Genomic DNA, 18,881 nt, shown 5'->3' with positions numbered 1-18,881 from the left:
CAAATAGCATTTTTTAAGACACAAGAATCATACATATTCCTATTTTTAATTACTACTGAAAACAGTAGTACTGAAGCTATCTTCACCCTGCAGCATTTAAAAGTCACTAAACTGAGCTACATGCATTAAGAACCTTCAAAGTGAAACAAACTTCCTAGGTAAGAAGTGGACTGTATTACAGTAAAACCAAGTCAGTTTTGCAACATATTAGTAAAGAAAATAGACTGTTTATAGTACTGTTTCTTTCCTTTAACCCTTTTCTTTCAAGGTAAGTGGCTCAAAATTAGATGACACGTAATTAAGGACCAGGATCCAATAAACCAAAAATTTTATTCTCTACTCAGAGATTTCTTATGTGATCATATCCAGGAAACTAATCTCTGTCAGCACTCAGTTTCTATATATGCAATCTGAATTAGATTATGGACAAGAGAGGAAGAGGCAACTTGGCATTAAATAATTATTATAATTTCTGTAACTAAAAATACGTATATAAGCACTAAGTACAAAAAGTAAAGAAACACTAGTACTGAGTTGAACTGGAGCACCAGTCCTCATACCTACTCACTCTGCAATACCTGGAGAAAAGACAGGATTTGATGCACTCCCACCATGGACAAATTCAGCTCTGCTAAGCCCCAAGGAAATGAAGTTGCAAAACAGAAGGTGCTTCACACAGCCAGACACACTTATTTGTTTACACAGCACAAACTCCCAACTGCAATCCTGAAGGTACTCAACTGCAATAGTAGTGTATTGTGTAAAAATGACACTTTAAATACAGCCAATTTACAGGACTCAAGAAAACATTCAGAAGCTTTCACCAGAATCCTAGCTTATGCCCCTGAGACCAGAAATCCCCTAGAAATCTTCATTATTTTTCTACAGCACCTAGCAAAAGTAGGCCCATATCCACTAATTGAAAATGCTAGAACACCCCAATGCAAATCATAACCTCTGCTTTTAGATGCTTTATTGGGAACCTTCTGTTTGGGGAGCAGCCTGTTATTGTGGGATTCTTTTCTTTGTTTTTAAATATGTCCTTCAAAACATCATTGTTCAAGGCACTGTAATTTACATCTACAGATTAGTGGTGCACTTAATAAAAATCTTAACAAAACAACCCACTGCCTTTGCCAGTATGGGAAGAGACTGCCATCCTGTGGGCTCCATCCAAGACACAACTGCAAGCTCTCACACTCAATACAAAATTGTTGAAAGTTTTATTTTTAAGAAAGTAAGGTTATTTTTAGGATTTTCCCCATCAATATAATACCATTTCAAATACATAAATTCACTTATCATTCTGTACTGCACCTGAGAAAAATCAACATTTCATGAAGGCACTGTACATTGAAAGTTTTTTTTGGAATTACAAGAAAAAAACAATCTACCAAATCAAGCTTTGACCATAGTTAACTAGTGCAATCACTCCGTTCACAAGTGAGTTATGTTCTAAATGCAGCTCGTGCCACCCTTGGGAAGGTTTAAACACCTGTATTATGGCAATGCTCAATAGCATATACAGATAGTTTAACACCTCTTCAGGTCTGGAGTTCATTTGTATTTGTAAAATCCTTCTCCAGTCTTTTTACCCAGCTTCTTTTCTTCTACCAGTTTATTCAGGAGTGGGCTGGGTGCAAAAAGAGGATTGTTGGGCTCTAGTGAATGCCACCCTGGAAAGGAAGGGAAGTGAAGGAATTAGTAACAGTTCTGTTTATATGCAAAGATAATAGAGATCTGCATCTCCTTAGAAAAATATTCGAAGGTCAGAAAACTGAAGAAGGACTGGAACTTATTCTAGGCTCTCTGAGACCCTGCAGTACAGCTTCATAATGCCCAGATCAGTACTGATGATTATGCACAAAAATAAGAATTAGTCTTCAGGCTCAGTGTACTCCGAACACCTTATAGTCTCCACAACTGAGGATTTTTTAAAACAATTAAGAACTTTTGAAACATAGTTAAGTACAAGGAAATAAAATAAAGGTTCTGCTGAAAAGAAATTCAAGTACAAAGAAATTCCAAGTTGAATTTCTACCTGTGAAACACATGGTGACTTGGAATTTCTAATTTAACACTACTCCACAGTACTGACTAAGAGCAAAAGAGGTTCCACTGAAAATGCCATCATGGAAGTGACATTCTGCCTCAGAGAATGTTTAAGCTGCTTACTCAAAAGAACACAACAACCATCAACAAGCCATCACCAATTATGTATGTTTTTGTTACTGTATTGACATTCACGCACTTATTAACTGAAGTGACAGGGAGATGGTTCACTTACATCCTTTGAGATATTTGCTGGGTTTGCTATTAATTAAGAATGAAAATATAGCTGGCAGAAAAAGGATAGGGAGTCTCAACATTTGTTGATTTTCACAGAATTCCTCACCTCCAGTACATGTCACCCTTCCCACTGATTCTTTTTAGTAATATAAAGTACCATTAATGTTAATATCTTTACTATTTTCCAATAGCACTTGATGAAGTCAGCCAAGCCACCACTGTTCTGTCCCCATGTACAAAGGGTACAGGCATGCAGTACAAATGCTGTACTCACACAGCTTTCTGAGCTGAATCCTAACAGCTGAATCCTTTCTCCTTAACAGTCCAAAGGCTATACTATAAATATTCAGTTTAAATAATTAAGAGTCAAATTTGCATTAAAACATCTACAATTTAGCTAGAAAGTGGAAAAGCAGAAAAAAAGAAGCATGCAGTACCATCTATAATGTATTTACTGGTATCCAACCCAACATAGTCCAGCAGTTCAAATGGACCCATGGGATAGCCAGCCCCAAGCTTCATAGCAACATCAATATCTTCCTTTGATGCATCTCCTAGAGAAAAGATTGACAGTTTGATGAACAGAGAAGATTCCGCATCTCCTTGGCACCACTTATAAATAATTAACAGGGTGTTATTTCACCCTGGTGCACCTCTTCACAGAAATCTCTGCATGTTTCACAGCCACAGAAACTGGAGTCAGCATACACATAGTGGAGCATAAAGCTGAACCTCTCGCAAAAAAAGAAAAAAAAAAAGCAAGCCCTGCAGGACTGCTTTCTATTTTCCTGGTTTCCTCTTGCATTTCAATATAGAGCACTGCACTGCTGATGGAGCCACAGCTCCCATGCTGACCCTATCAGAACAACTAAAGGAAGAACTGGTCACTATGAAGAAACAAGAGCTTCTTTTGGAGGCAGCAGAACAGGGTAAGGAAGGAAACAACTCAATTTCAGCTTCATGAGATCAGCAGCAGGTTTTGAACAATGCACAGGACAGAGCTACCCTTACACTACAGCTGCCAGAACACAACTGGTATCCAGCTGATGGGTAAGGCAGGTGTGGAGAAGGGGGCAGAAGCATCTGAGTAACATGCTTATCTATAGCACCTATCACCAGAGGATATCTGTTGGAATCAGAGATGGCACATAAGAGAGACCTGAAATGACTGTGCAGGTGCAGATGAATTAATGAATTCCGAAATGATTTAAAAAGAAATAACCAAAATTATCAGAAATGTGTTACTTCTACTTCATTCTGCGCCTATAAAACTACAAATCCTGCACTGCCACATTGTCACAGTTAACTTCAACCTCATTCTTTAGCTGGGAATACATATTTCAGACTGTCAGCAAAGCAGATGCACCTCTACTGCACACCTCTAACTCATATTTTGAGAAAGGCAGTGCACTTTTTCTGCAGATGCTCCAAAAAGGATGAAGTTATACAAACCCCAGAGGAACTTGTTAAGTACCCTCCGTGCTCAATGCGCACAGGCATGCACGGTGTCCGGCAGCTTGGCAGACACAGCCTGTGCAATTTATATGCCTAAGATCAGAGAACCCTAGAAATAAATTTACAAAATCTCTTGTAAAGGTAACAACTTCAGTGACAGTTCTGTACGAACTTATAATTTATATAAACCTCCTTTTACTCTTTAAAGCTGACAATGTTCTTTTTAAGCCACATTTTATTTCTGAGAAGCTGTGGAGAGTAGTCTTACCTAATCCAAACATAATTCCAGTTCCCCAAATTCAAACAGAGCTAAATCCTCAGCTCATTTGCAGCTGATGCAGGTATACAGACCTATTTTCTCAATAGATTTGTCCCACGTTGTCAAACTTGGGACTTGGCCACTCAACAGTTCAATTAGAACACAATAAAAGGCAGTAAAAGGGCACACAAGGGCTATATCCCTAGTTCTAGTCTCTCCTAGTAGAAAGCAGATTTCCATAGAAACTTAGCTGACTGCTTTTTAGTTTTTCCACTAAGGACAGAGCAGCACAGACCACTATACATTAATATTTACAATATGCCCCGTTTAAGTCATTGTTAATATACTAAAGATATATTGCTTAAGCAAAAGAGAACATTTAACAGAATGAGATTTTGTAGAAATAAAAATGCAAGGACTAGCCCAATAAAATGGCACTTCAGTGCTTAGGATTACCAGGAAAGAGACACAATTTCATTTAATGTAGATGACAATCTGGCTCAAGTGTCTACTCTGAGAATAGACACAAAGAATATAACAGAAATTTAACCAGATTCACTGGAACATATGAATTAAAAGGCAGCCATCAACCTCCCCAAGACATCAACTAGCTTTTAAAATAGATTTCATTAGAGTTAAAAAGTCACAAATTAACTTCAGCAATTTTGGAAATATCATACTGTAGAAGAAAATACAAAAAGAATAAAGATTAAATCAAAATATTGTTTTGTTTAGGAAAAAGCATTCAGTTTTAACATACAAATTCAGTAACTGTTTTCTTCTGCATTTAATTAGAAGTTCTGTTGTCTCCTGAAATATGCACAATGATACATGTCACTTAACAAAAGCACCTCTTAAACACACTGAAACACCCATACACTTTATTCAAAACTATGACTTTTTCTAAAAGAATAATGCCCCCTCACATTCATGCCTTTGCCTTTCAAGTCACTAAATTTACTCTTTTCTCCCTTTGAGATGTAATTAGGTACATCTGTTGATGGATAAACAAGTAGTGTTGTTTTATTTTTTTTTTTTTAGAAATCAAACCATCCCTTCCATGTGCTTTAAAAGAGATTTTTAATATTTAAAGCATACTTGGAGGAATTCTGAAAATGGAGTGCTTTCATCTGTAAAAAGGCAGTGATTTCAAAAACAAAATGTTTCAAATGACATTCATAGAAGCACAGAGCTACGAGCAGAGCACTTGAAATAAAAGCAATTATAGTCTGTAATTTCATCTTTATCCACTACATTCATTATTGGCTTCTTTTCAAAACAAGCTTCAATACTTTGAAAAATTCAGTGGTTCTTTGGGGTTTCATAATTATTTTTACCTCCATATTAATGTAGAAGAGACCAGCAGTGAGACAGGAGTTCCTGAAGAACCTATGTCTAAAAATCAACACAGAAGGGGAACAGGAAGTTCTATGTGGCAGTAGCTCAGCTCAAATCACTTCAGTGCCAGTACCACAGTGTGACACTATTACACCACTTACCTTGAAACTGGGGATTTATTTCACAAGCCCCATGTGAGTGAACTCAGGAGAACCTTACTAAAGGTCCCATCATGGGGCTTTCAATCACTTTAAACAATGTCTCCTGGGACAGAGAGAGGAAAGCTCCTGAATAGGTGGCAATGGAAGTTTTTACAATAGCTCTACACTCACCTGGTCACCTCCAAGCCAGAAACATTTTCCACCACCAGTAATTTCACACACAAGTACCTTCCAGCTCTGCATAACCTGATCTTTCAAAGTGAAGGCAAGGCCTTTCCAGCTACACATGTTGGCTCATATTTAACATTCTCTATTCATTTCCAGCCTTTAATGTCTGAAAATTTTGAGGGAATCCCACAGCTTTTCTGAAGCAATGTAACATTTAGTAGTGTTCTATGTCAACATCCCTTGAAGGGAATATCCCACCAAGTACCTCTCTCAAAAAGACGAACTGCTTCCATCATATATGGCACCAGGAGACGGTTTACAATAAACCCAGGAGTGTCCTAGGAAAAATAAAAAAGGGATTCTAAGTAAACACTCTTTACCAGAACTACACTCAATGCTATGTGACAAATAAATCAAGTGGATGAAGACACTTATTGTATCATTATGATGGTACTCTCTGAACTGTATTTTTCATCTCATTTATCTGCTCAGTATTAAAGCATAAAACATTGTAAAATTCAAACAAGGAATGCCACATAAACAGTCATCATGACTGAGAACAATAAGACTACTACAAGCCAAAGCAATTAATCTTAAAACAATTTAATAAGGATAGTCTTTTCTTTATCAAGAGTCTAATGATACAATTTCCTGAAGGTTAGGAGAAAAGCAGTTCCTCCCAAGAAGGTTTTTTTCTGTGTGTCCTCTACCAGAAGCACTCCTGACTAAATAGTCTGCTTCACCCCCACTGCTCACTGGTGATCCATACTTTTAAAAGTTAGGATAGTTTTAACAGCAAAGATCAACACTAACAATGAAAAGATAAGACACATGCTGTCAGAAGGTAACAAATGAATACAAAACTTCTTTTGCACAAGCATCAATCAAAAGCACAATCACTCAATCAAACACAAGAGAAAGAGTTCTGCAAATATAATATTATTTTGTATATTACTATTGTTTCAGGTGTTTATTCTTCATTCCACTTTATCTCAGTATTTAATCCAGAGAATCCCAAGCAATGTTTCTTCTATAAGCAAGAATTTAAAAAAAAGTTCAGGCATGGATACTGCATTATTCTCTATGCAACTAATTTATAACAATTCTTCCTATATTCTGCACATTGCACAGTACTAAAGTGACAGAAATAGGAAAAAGTCAACTAAGGCCACAGAACAATTTAGTCAGAATTTAGAGAACATAGCCAGAATTAGAGTCCCGCATCCAGAAGCTGAATTAATTAATCCAGTAACTACCGGATTGCAGGCCCTTCTTTTTATTATCAACTGCCTCCTGGGGGCTGTGAAACCCAAAGCAGTAGCTTGCATAAAGCTATCCAGACCACAGCTTAATGGATTCAGAAAAAGTGAGCTTTCAAAGTAGGGTGTTTCTCTAGAGGAAAAGCCAAAGCTGAGAATAAATTAAGATTAATATGTGTCTAGTTACTGCAGTCTTAAGAAAAACTTGCAATGAGCACACACCATGGAGGATTTAGCCAACTGCCTCACAGTACCAGAGGCAGCAGTTTTGTCGCCAGCATGGCTAAAGATGAGCTCCTGCTCAAGCTCTCCAGTCTAGTCCTCTGCAGAACTTGAAAAAAAGCCTCCATAACAGTAAGCTCTGATACCTGTGAGTTTTGCTGCTCTAGACAAGATGTCTAGAGTCACTGGACTTTGAAGAATTTGTGGTAAATGTGGGTGTTTTCTTTGTCAAATTGCTTTTAATTATGAAGACAAACTGGACAAGAAGCAGCCTAGAAATTTTTGAAGTGCTCATACATCTACTAAAACCTACCACCTTAAAATTAACAGTCTACAAGGACAGACCCTCTGAACACTATACTGTCAAAACATACTCACCTTACAACTGACAGGACTCTTTCCTACTGCTTTACTGAAATCCACAAGTGATTCAAAAGTCTTTTGGCTGGTCATTGGAGTCTTGATGACCTAGGGAAGGTAGAGAGAGCATAAGCATATTTATGAGCAGAATCTCTCCCATTTCCCCTTTGCAGCAATGTAATTCAGAATACTCTTCCAGAAACTCACAAAATGTTTCGCAGAAAACCAACTTCAATGTATAGATATGTAACATACACAGAGCACTATTTTACACATAGACACATCATTTTGCAATGCTGTGTTTCTTTAAGACACTTTCCCACTCAGCTACTATGGAAGGATGGTAAAAGGAACCATTCTTTGAAAGCACACTTAAGAGATTATAGTGTATCAAAATAACTATAAAAGCTACATAGTCTCTTGTCTTGGGAAACACAAAGACATCACTCTACCGACCCATTTAAACAGCTGTAGTTGCTGATAGAACAAGTTCTAGCAGCTACTCCACCTCTCTACTACCCTCTCTCAGGTAATTTTAGGGAGTGATAAGGTTTCTCCTTGGCCTCCTTTTCTCAAGCTAAACAATCCCAGCTCCCTCAGCTGCTCCTCATATGAGTTACTCTCTGGACTCTTCACCAGCTCTGTTTCCTTTCTCTGGACATGCTCCAGCACTCTGATGTCCTTTTTGTAGTGAAAGGCCCAGAACTGGACACAGCATTCGAGGTGTGGCCTCACCAGTGCTGAGTACAGGGGGACAGTCACAGCCCTGGTCCTGCTGGCCACACTATTTTTGACACAAGGCAGGATGGCATTGGCCTTCTTGGCCACCTGGGCACTGGCTCATGTTCAGCAGCTGTCAGCCAGCACTCCCAGATCCCTTTCCTCTGGTCAGATTTCCAGCCCCTCTTCCCCAGCCTGTAGCACTGGAAATATTGAAATAAACATGACTGACTTTGTTTCAAAAGTGACAAAGCAATAAGATTTCACCTCACGACAGTTTCTATTTATTTCTACACCGGTATCAGCAATTCTTACAAATAAGCCTTCCTGCTTGAAATGATGGCTATAAGCAGCACCTCTGTTGGCAGTTCAGTGGAGAACTCAGGAGCCTTAAGACCGAAGGAGTTAGCTCTGTCTGTTAAAGCCGCCCCTCAACAGAGACTGCAGCACCCTCTAGTCACTAGAGGTAGCAAATTCCATATCAGAACAGCTGCAAACTGAGATCTGCTCTGTCAATCTCACTGAAATCCCACTGCTGACAATTGCACTGCTGGGCTGCAGCTGTAGCTGATGGAACATGATGACAGCAGCCCCTGTAAGGTGTGCTCATAAGACACTCACCTCCACGAGCTTCATCATAGGCACAGGATTGAAGAAATGGAGACCACCAAATCGATCCTGCCTGGTGGTTGCATTTGCCATCTTTGTGATTTGCAAGGATGAAGTGTTGCTTGCAAATATTGTGTGCCTGGGAACAAGAAATATATAGACTGAAATATAAGAAATATATATAAAGTACAGTAGGAGACTAAGGCACTAAACATAAATAGACGTCCATTGGCTAACCATGCAAGAATTCTCAGAAATATCCTTGCAGTTTATCACGGTCCTTTTGCTGAGGTCTAAGCACAGCAGTGCTTAAATAACCACTGCAAAGATCATGTGGCTTTCTGATTCTTGAGGAATTATACTGAATACTTTTATTAGGGGCTAGAAAAAAGGACTGTGCAAGTAGAAAATTTTATTTCACTCCCCAAATCCATTCTAGGTAATTCCTTCAGTAGTCCTGGAAACCCAAGGGTATTTTTATTTGTTGTTAAACACATTTACACATTTATTGAAACCCAGTCACATGCTGTGTCAAAAATGCACTTTGGAGTCCTACAGAAAATGTGCAATCTACTTTGTTTTAAAATTATCAATGAAAGACATGACGAGCAAACATACCACCAGAGCAAAGATTTAATGGGGAAAAAAAAACTAGAGAAAATGTAAGACCTGCCATGCATAGAAAGCTGCAAAGGATCTACAAAATGCCATGAATTTTAAGACATATATGAAGTCCTTCTCCAGACATAAACCCGATTTACTAACTGAAATTTATAATGGTTTGAGGTTTTTGTTTGTTTGGGTTTTTCTTTCCAGAAATATCTCAAAACCTCAACAGCCCTGCTATCACACCAAAAACTTAAAGAAATGGCTTTTTCTTCAAATCAGAAAATCAGAAACTAAATTAGAGGTGAAAACCTACCTTTCATTTTGGGCTGCATCCTACTATCCCTTCAAAAAGTTATCCTGCTAGACTCAGAAAATGTATAAGTATGTTGATGTTTTGCTTACATTTTACTAATATGTAACTGAGCTTTGCAACAGAGCTTTCAGAAAAGCTATGTCCAAGTCATGGTGACATTTTTATGGTGGCATTAAAGAAAACATTTCAAGACAAAACCACCCACTTTGTTTTCCATTTTTTTATCATTTTTTTCTTTTTTGTTATAGTGAAGAAATAAAAAGTCCTGAAAATTCCTGCTTATTCTTCTTACAAATATTTTTTTATTATCTCTCTACCATAAAGTGGCCTTATACTGTTCTGAGGTGAGGTACTAAGAGGAACATTCTGCATTTCATAGTTTTGACATTGCAAGGCCAGTGCATACAAAAGTCACTCTCACCAAAAATCTGAAACTGTATGTAAAAATTAAAACACTCATATAAAAAAGAAGCACATTGATTTGTGAAATATAATTGCTAGGTTTATATCTGAGTCCATGTAGGAGATTTTACCTCAGTACTTCTTCTGTAGCTTCACACAACAGAAAGCCTTGGAAAAAAGAAAAGGATTTGCACTGTGAACAAGTGCATTTTAGTTACACTTTCTTCTCTGACCAACCAATTTATTTCAGTTGAGTTTAGAATAAATTTTCATGCCTCTGTGACTTAGAATGACACAATCCCCGCTTCAGGTGACAGCAGAGTTGGGAGGCTTTGGGAAGCCATAGAAATGGTTTTCCAAGCAGCAGAGTGCTTTCTCTTGGTGCCATCTAGTGGCTCAGGGAAAGACGTCAAAAGCAGAGCCCAACACAAGAGAAACGTGAATAAATATTTCCAATAAATCCAACTCTTACAGTCCAGCTGCCTTACACAGCAAACACTGAACAATACTTCTTTTTTTAACAGTTTTATAACACATTTGTTGTAACATAGTGAACAGCTGAAAAACACTGGCCAGGTCCAAGCCAAGTTTCCACATTTAAAGGCAAATCCTAGACTGAGGAATATTGATGGGCATTTCCTACATCCCAGAAAAAAACCAGAAATCAAGTACAGAAAAGTTCCTAAAGAGAATACTTTAAAGATAAAGTTCTTTTGTCATATTCCTTACGACCCTGCTTGGAAAATTGCTGCAGTGTCTACAAAAATCCTAGCCTGACCTTTTTCAAAATGGAAATGCAAGATTAACTCCATTCAAGAAAAGGAAAGCACAACTGAAGAGTGGGTAGCAATGCTTTACTCTGCTCCAAAGATGATGACCATGTAACACGGTAATAAATACCAAATATGGTGAGTTTAATACTGAGAGGAATAGAACATAGAATTCTGCCTTCCACATTTTGCAGTGCTCCAAGAACATAAATTTTTGCAAAGTTCCGAGAACATAAACCAGTATGTTCTCAGACTAATGGCACCCAAGAAACAGCAGCCAATGTTTCAGCTGGACAGTTACCCAGATGAGCAATACCCTGAGTTTCCAAGGTGCTCTGGGGTTGCCAAATGCTCCTGGCTTATTACATTTGAACTGAACACTTAGGAGAAATTTGCTCCCCACTCACAAATACAACTTCTCTCAATAAAAGAATAGCTTTCCCATCCCCTACATGTTTAGATCCACTTTCAGAGGAATTACAGTTTTTATAAGAAAAGGAAAAGGAATTAATTGTGCTATGCTTTTTCAATGTAATATTTCAGTTTTTTGCAGTTCCCAGACTTATTTATTTTCCTCAGAGATGTCTCCATAGTGCAAAATTGGGAGATGAACAAGTACATGTTGCAGCTGAGGAAATGCATGAGACATGAAATACATCACAAAAGAAGAAAAATGCAGGATTTCACACACCTTGTATTTCACAGGCAGAATTCATCATCTTGTCAGAACAACTGTAATACATAGCCCCTCACATTTCCACCTGCTATCATCCACCCCTGTGGGAAGTTCAGAGATTTGAAAGAAGCCAAGTCATTCCTCCAGAGCATCCTGGTCTTTCCTGGTCTCTCCCTGTAACCCACACTTCAGAGGGTCATCAATGCTCAGAGCCCCTCAGAAGCAAAGTTCCTCCTGAGACTCAAAGCTGTCTTTAAACAAATCCTGTCTTGGTTACCAATTAACCACAAGTCTACCACCCAGCCGACACAACAGTTAGTCCACACAATAGGTTTACACATTTTGAACTATTCAGCCTTAGAAAAGGCTGTAGAATGCTTGCACTGACAGGGAGAGCTTTCCATTCCAGCACAGTGCCATGTGGGATGAGTAAAGCCTACTGCTTCCTTCTAATACATGGAAAAACAGTCACTACAGGTTTCTGTCTTTCCACACACTATGCACATCATCTGCAACTCTATACTCTCTCACAGTTACAAAGTTACCTTTTGTATCCAAAGCTAATATTTTAAACACTTGACTACTAAGTTTCACTATTTTACCAGTTTTTCATCTAGACTTTCCACACTGCAATCCATTTCTTTGCTATCCACTTAACCTTCCTTTACTCTGCGTATAAGATATCTGTACGCTTATAATAGCTTCAAAATATCCTCTTAAAAAGGAAGGCTTCTTATCTTAGCCATTTTCCCCAACTCTGCAAAATCATCCCTTTTGCAATGGGCAGGAGCATATTTGAACAACCCCCAGGATCTCTTAACACTGTGATGTAAAATTTGATGTTTTACAGCAGCTATGCTGATGAACAGCTCAGTCTTACAAAAAATAGCCTCAGGTGTTCCAAGCATACATGTTTTTAAGTGAAGCTCCAAGTCCCTATGCCCACATTTCCTTGCTGACTGGTTTTAGACAGTTTACCATTTAGTACACTCCAATTTGCTCATTAAATACTCAGCCAACCAATGGTCTGTATGCACAAAATAGGCACAAAACCACCATAACAAGGTACTCTCGTAAATGTGGAAGGTATCTACTTACTTTTGTGTGTCAGGGTAATGGCAAGTTACCCTGTGCTCAGTACATGGCTGCTTGTGATCATTTACTGTTTTCAAAATTACCAGGTAATTTTAATTACTGATAGTAGGAGAAGGTCTGAAAATCTCCCCAGTCAACTAATGATAACATCTTTTCTCACTTGATATGATAGTCAAGGCACAGCTTGCCCAGTTGACAGGTCAGACAGTCTAGAATATAGCCAATATACCCCCAAATTTACCTGCGCTAGATAAAATCTCAATAAGCAGTCAAGGTCTTATAATCCTGACTCATCAATTACAAGGCTCAAATTTCTGAGACTGCATGCTCACCTTAACAGCATTTTTGGATTTGGAAAATATTCAACAGTAGCTTCCAACAGTTATCAAATATAGTTCAAAGACATTTCCAGGGACTTCATGCAACTGAATGAGTACCTACTAAAATACTATTTACACTTTTACATCACACACAATAACCAGCAATGGCTGTTTCCTAACTCTTGTAATACAAAGTAAAGTCAGTTCACTTAAGATATTATTGAGCTGAGTGAGATTTCTTAAAACTTGTTTATGACAGTTGTGCTGGAAACAAATATTTTAGCATTCCAATTCCCAATTTAAGTATGGGAACACAACATTAACAGTAACCCATGTCCACTGGAACAAGTCAATTCTACTGTTCTGCATTTGTAGTTGGATTAAAATTTGAAATTGCCAAGTAGATAGGCAATCTTAATGACTAAACACACCTGGAACAACAAATGAAGCAATGCAACAAGCAAATGAAGCAATGCAATACACCTGAGAATGTTTGGAACATATGCACCTGGCACAACAACTATTCCACACCAACATGATAGTCTGGAGCTAGTCTAAGACACCAAAACTCATTGTTAAATAAAGCAGCTAAGAAAACAGAGAACTGTGAGTATAAAAACAGAAAATAGTTTAAGTTTCAAATGTAACAGGAAAAATATACATACTCTGGTGCAAACTTATCCAGCGTCTTGAAGAGTTTATTTTTAACTTCCAGGTTCTCCACAATGGCTTCTATCACCAAATCCGTGCTGTGGACCACTGATGCTGCATCTGTGCTTGTTGTGACGTTCTTCAAGGTCTTCTTAATGAACTCGGCACCAGCCTGAAACATTTTCAAGCAGCTGTAATGTCTATTTACAGTGATTTATTTTGATATATTTATTTTATATGAGAATCCCCTCATGTTCTCTAGTGGTTTTGAGCACCCCACAGGCAGGCAGTCTGCCACATTTTCTAATCAATGAGAAAGTTTTAAGTGTATAAAGGTACAATGCTTTCCAGTGACAAAATTTTCCTAGCCAATTAAATGTTTTGAAGCAAACAGGAGACCTTTAAATTCATTCTTTTAGGAAGACCATTTGCTGTAGTTCAACATTCAGCACAAGAGTCTGAGTGATCATCTGGTTGGTCAATCAGTAGTTATAGTTTCAGTGAAAAAGTGGGGGGAAATGTTTCCTCACTAGTAAATCTGTTGACATAGTTTGTGAGGGCAGAAATCAAACAGAAATGCAAGACTTTCAACCCAGGGTAAATGGAGACACAGTACAAATGAAAAAAACCCTATATGGTAGAGTATAATGTCATACAAAAAGAGCAAGTATTATGTGGACAGTTTTCTTTTTGATTAAAGGGCTCTCCATAATTATATATGTATGCTCTACTTATCCTGGCACTTCCATACTTCTGCAAACAAGCTCTTTTTATTTCCTTCATCTGCTGCATCTTTTTCTGGCAGTCATCAATATCAGTATACATTGTATCAAAATATGTATCAAAAGAAGGAATGAATCTGCTGAGGAATTTAGAGAAACAACCACAGCAACAAGTAACCCTTAGGATACAAAGCAAGGCTCATCAACTGCACCACAGTGAGTGGCTTGCTGTATGCAAGACTTACTCAGCAACGCAAGTGCAAAGTTCTACATCTAACATGTGTCACTTGCACTCTCATTTCCTTTGCAGTAATCCTGTGCCCAAGTGTTAGGAGGGAAAAAAAATTAAAAGACTCCTTATTCAGGTATTAAGACAATTTTGTTAGTGTTTGCTTTTGGACAAAATGGGTGCGCTCCAGGTAAGCACTCAAAGACTGCTTGCTTGCTTTTAACTTAGGATAAATAATTTTATTCCATTACACACTTAGCATCTGTTTTAAAAGATTGCTAAGTTGGTTTAAATCTTTAGCTTAAAGCTGAAGTTTATTAAGGAAAGAAAATGAGGTAGCACATCTTTCAACCTCCCTAAATTAAAAATAAAAAACAAACTGAAATTCCAGCTTCTTGAGCACACATGGGAAAAAAGTTTTCTTTTTAAGCAATATAATAACATGCTCTATAATGCATAACTGCAATATCAAAACTTCATTATGGCAGTTTTTATTCTTCCAAGTTTTCCTAAAGGAATAAAGAAGGTGTCAACCTCAGGATTATCTGCAAACTTCTTCTTTATCACTCTCTTCAAACTCTCTTCAATTCCTTTTGTAGACTTTTTAAGGATTTCATCTGACTGGTCAACTAACACCACAGTGTGACCACTGGCTGCAGCAACCTAGAAGTTAAAAAAAAATAAAAATTCAACATCAATGTCACAAAACAACCAACCATATTGATTTGTGTAGACAATATGCCAGGGATTTAGGCAAAAGACAGCTAAGATACATTGACTTAAATGCACTTGACTAGAGAAATTATAAAAGTTGGGGTGACACTGAAGTGACAAAGGTCTCAAACAACTTGAGGGAAAAGGAAAAAGAAATCTCTCCCTTACACTGTCTGCAGAATCTTGTGTCTGAAGGCATCTAAATTCTGTGGCTGTGGCTACAGAATAAACAGCCATCTTGAAAGGAACAAGTGTTTCAGCTGAGAGCCTTGGATCTTGTAAGGAAAAAGGGCTGTGGAGACCAAAACTGGAAGGCTGGCAGGGTGAGCAGGTGGCACAGGGGATGGCCAACCCTGTGTCCCCAGAACACAGCTCTGCTGTCAGACCATGAGCATGTCCCTGCAACAACAGGAAGGTGACAGTGAAGCTGGGAGCAGCAGTGGACATTTGCCACTCCAGGATTCCACGTCTCCAAAGTCTCCCTGCAGCCATGGAAAGTCTCCAGGGAGACTTTCCATGGCTGCAAAGTCTTCCTGCTCTGCACTTGGTGCAAACACTGGCTCAGCTACACACAGCACTACTGGAAGGTGTCCAGCACATTAAAGATCAGCTGCTCATTATCTGTTACTTCACTTTTACTTTATTTATGTTCCTCTTGTTAGTCAGCAACAGCCTATCTTCACTTCCAGAATCCTTGAACTAACAGAGTTGTGATTTAGTAACTATGTAAAACAGATATTAAAACACAGTTCCACTGATGGTTTTAAAGTGACTCAACTTCAGAGCTTCCCTTCTGCAATCTTTTACCTTACATTTAATCTTACACATGATGACTAAAGACTCATGCACCCACAAAACCTACTCCAACAAAGCTAGCTGAAATGGAAAGTACAGCTATCTCATGAAGAAAAGGATTGTGATATTCTCATCCAATTTGCCTCACTAACCCAGCAAATAAATAAATGCCAGATTGTCTCTGGACAGCAGCAGTAGAGCTTTAAGAAGGGGTCAATCTGCACACAGACATTTCTTTATCCAACTTGGTTTTTTATTTTCACTATGGCCATCCCATAAAAACCACTTAAATCAAATGTACTTCTACTCCTAACACTTCATCTGCTGCTGATCATTTGTAACAGTGATTTTTCATCTGAAGATGAAAATCACTACCAAGTACATTTTTAAGAGGCACTTCCCTGAGGATCCATTTGTGACACCATCACTGACCAGCTGGTGGAAAATCCTATAAAAATTAACATCTCCCATTTCCCATTTACATGGACAGGGAAGAAGGAAATGAGACAAGATCATACCATTTCCTTGCAACTCAATCATATGCTTTCTTAAACTCTACTATCCAGTGATCTTAAGAATGTGTTTCTAAATAAGAAATACAAGTGCTGGGGAGTCAATTAATCCTATTTTCATATAGAAGTGCTTTTCACGGGGCAGAATCAAAAATTATGGCTTTCAGCCATACACTTTAGCAGAGGCTTGCTTCATCTGACAATATGAAAAATATGAAAAAACAAGAGAACAGGAGATGCAATTTCTTTAGTGCTCAAAAAGGGATGAAAAGCAGCTTTAATAATAGGGTACAGGGGAGACACCACTCAGTGTTATAATGACCTCTGCTTTGAGATAAGTTTGGATTGATAAACTGGAAGCAGATGGTCAGCAAAACAATCCTGGGTCCTTAAGAGCTGTAGAGGCCTGCAACCCCTGTTACTGCCAAATACCAGACATGTTTCTCTTGACAAGCTGCTGTCTGAAAATGTGCAGTCCAGCAGAACAAGATCAGCACACTTACCTGGAAAATTATAAGCTTTGCATAGTCTGCATCTTCCTCAAACACAAGAACAACTTTTTTTCTAACTTGTTCTTTGATGGTTCTCCAGTGGAAACCTCAAGCTCTAGTATTATGATACAGAGGAGTATTTTTATCAGAAAAGAGAACAAACAACTATTTTCTTAGCCAAATAAATTGCCTCTGTATTCCAGCTGCTAGAGATTTGCCAGGAATGTAAGAAATCTTTGAGAAGCAAACTTATTAATTAATTCATTGAAATGGAGAACTGCTATTTATGAGCTCCAGCTCCACTGTCAGTCTTCACTTGGATGTTTGCCTACCCCCCTTATTCTTTATGAAGTTTGTGAACTACCCTGGTATCCTGGGCAACAGGTTCTTTCTCTGAATTAAGTAAGTGCCAAAATTTTCAATCACTGAAAGGACTCTTCAATTTAATGCCCCAAAGCTATCAAGTTAAAGGTGAACTTAAAAGCCAAAGACCTGAGATTACACTCTGGGAAAAGAAGTCCTATTTAAATATTAACCACTTCATAATTCTGAAAATGACTGATAGCTAAATGCTCAATTTAGCTGCTGCATGTAAAATGTCTAAAACGTCGCTAGATTTGCTCCCTTGCCAAGTTAGAAGAATCTTCTTTCCAACCAACATTTTCCACATTACCCACTGTCTGCTTACAATTAGTCCACGCATTGTCTTAACAACCACCTTAAACAATTTAAGCCATCAGCCTTGGTTCTTCTCGCCGAGTCGTCTGACCTGAAGTTGGGCGGATCAGCAGGAGACGTGTGAGAGTTGAGCAAGCAGAGAGGAGAGGAGCGGAGCAGCAATGCTTTGCACCCCGCCTCGGCGGCAGTGGAACCCGAAGCCGCGGCAGGCTGGCAGCGGAGCGCAGGGCTGCGTCCCGCCCAGCACGGCCGAGAGCCAGCGCAGCCACTGCTTCCCACACCAACACAGCCCGGAAAGGCAGCGCGAAGGAGTTCGACCACGGACTCTAACACATTCCGAGAAGCGCCAGGAGGGTTGTTACGTTTAGTTGTGGGTTTTATTAACGCTGGTCCGCCAGCGGACGGCTCGCCCTCCCTAGAGCTCGTCCCTTCCCACCGGGGACAGCGCGGAGTGCAGCACCACAGCTGGGCTCAGCTCCGAGCGAAGAGCCCCAGCGGAGCTCCGGGACGCAGGAGCAGCAGCCCGGGAAGGGCCCGCGCTGGCCTCAGGGCTCGCCCCGGGGCCCCGGCCGCCATGGCGCCTCCGCTCCCTCCCGCTCCGCGGCCGGGCCGCTGCACCGCGCTCACCTGGGCGATGCCGGCGCCCATGAGGCCGCCGCCGATGATCGTGACATGCTTGATGAGCAGCTTTTTGGCGGCCGCCGTGGCGGCGTCGGAGGAAGCGGCACGCACGAAGTGACGGGTGGCGAAGGCCATGGCGAAGGCGGGGAGCGAGCGGCGCGGCCGGGAGAGGCGGGGCCGGGCTGGCCTGGCGGGGCGGGGCGAGGGCCACGCTCCGCCCCAGGGGAAGGCGGCAGGTTCCGGCTGCCCAGTCCCCGCTGCCCGCCGAGGAGGGGAGGCGCGTTGGGTCTTTCACCTTCGCTACCTCTGATTCCTTAAGAGCCAAGCATCAAGGGCAAGGTCAGCGCTGCCGGAACGCCCGCGAGTCCCCGGCTGGCGCTGGGCCGGCGGCCGAGGCTGCGCTGATGCCCGCCCTCTGCCTCAGAGGTCACCGCGCTGCCCTC

At 39.8% G+C, this 18,881-nt stretch overlaps 1 protein-coding gene across 2 annotated transcripts; it reads right to left on the bottom strand.

Moving 5' to 3' along the window:
* Positions 1-1,206: 1,206 nt before the first annotated feature.
* HADH (hydroxyacyl-CoA dehydrogenase) lies at positions 1,207-18,632 on the bottom strand. Of its 2 annotated transcripts, none has more exons than XM_030239136.2 (8): positions 18,445-18,632; positions 15,162-15,290; positions 13,691-13,848; positions 8,853-8,979; positions 7,530-7,619; positions 5,936-6,008; positions 2,727-2,843; positions 1,207-1,676 (listed from the first exon to the last, which is right to left on the bottom strand). In XM_030239136.2, the coding sequence occupies exons 1-8, from the start codon at positions 18,571-18,573 to the stop codon at positions 1,558-1,560; spliced, it is 942 nt and encodes a 313-aa protein (XP_030094996.2). In that variant the 5' UTR covers positions 18,574-18,632; the 3' UTR covers positions 1,207-1,557. The 2 variants fall into 2 exon arrangements, with proteins under 2 accessions (XP_030094996.2, XP_050829289.1); XM_050973332.1 differs by lacking the exon at positions 18,445-18,632 and adding an exon at positions 15,510-15,593.
* Positions 18,633-18,881: the final 249 nt, after the last annotated feature.

The sequence above is a fragment of the Serinus canaria genome, chromosome 4 (assembly GCF_022539315.1).
Source record: "Serinus canaria isolate serCan28SL12 chromosome 4, serCan2020, whole genome shotgun sequence".
Lineage (NCBI taxonomy): Eukaryota > Metazoa > Chordata > Aves > Passeriformes > Fringillidae > Serinus > Serinus canaria.
Note: the sequence above shows the minus strand (reverse complement) of the source record. Positions and strands in the feature narration are given on the sequence as shown.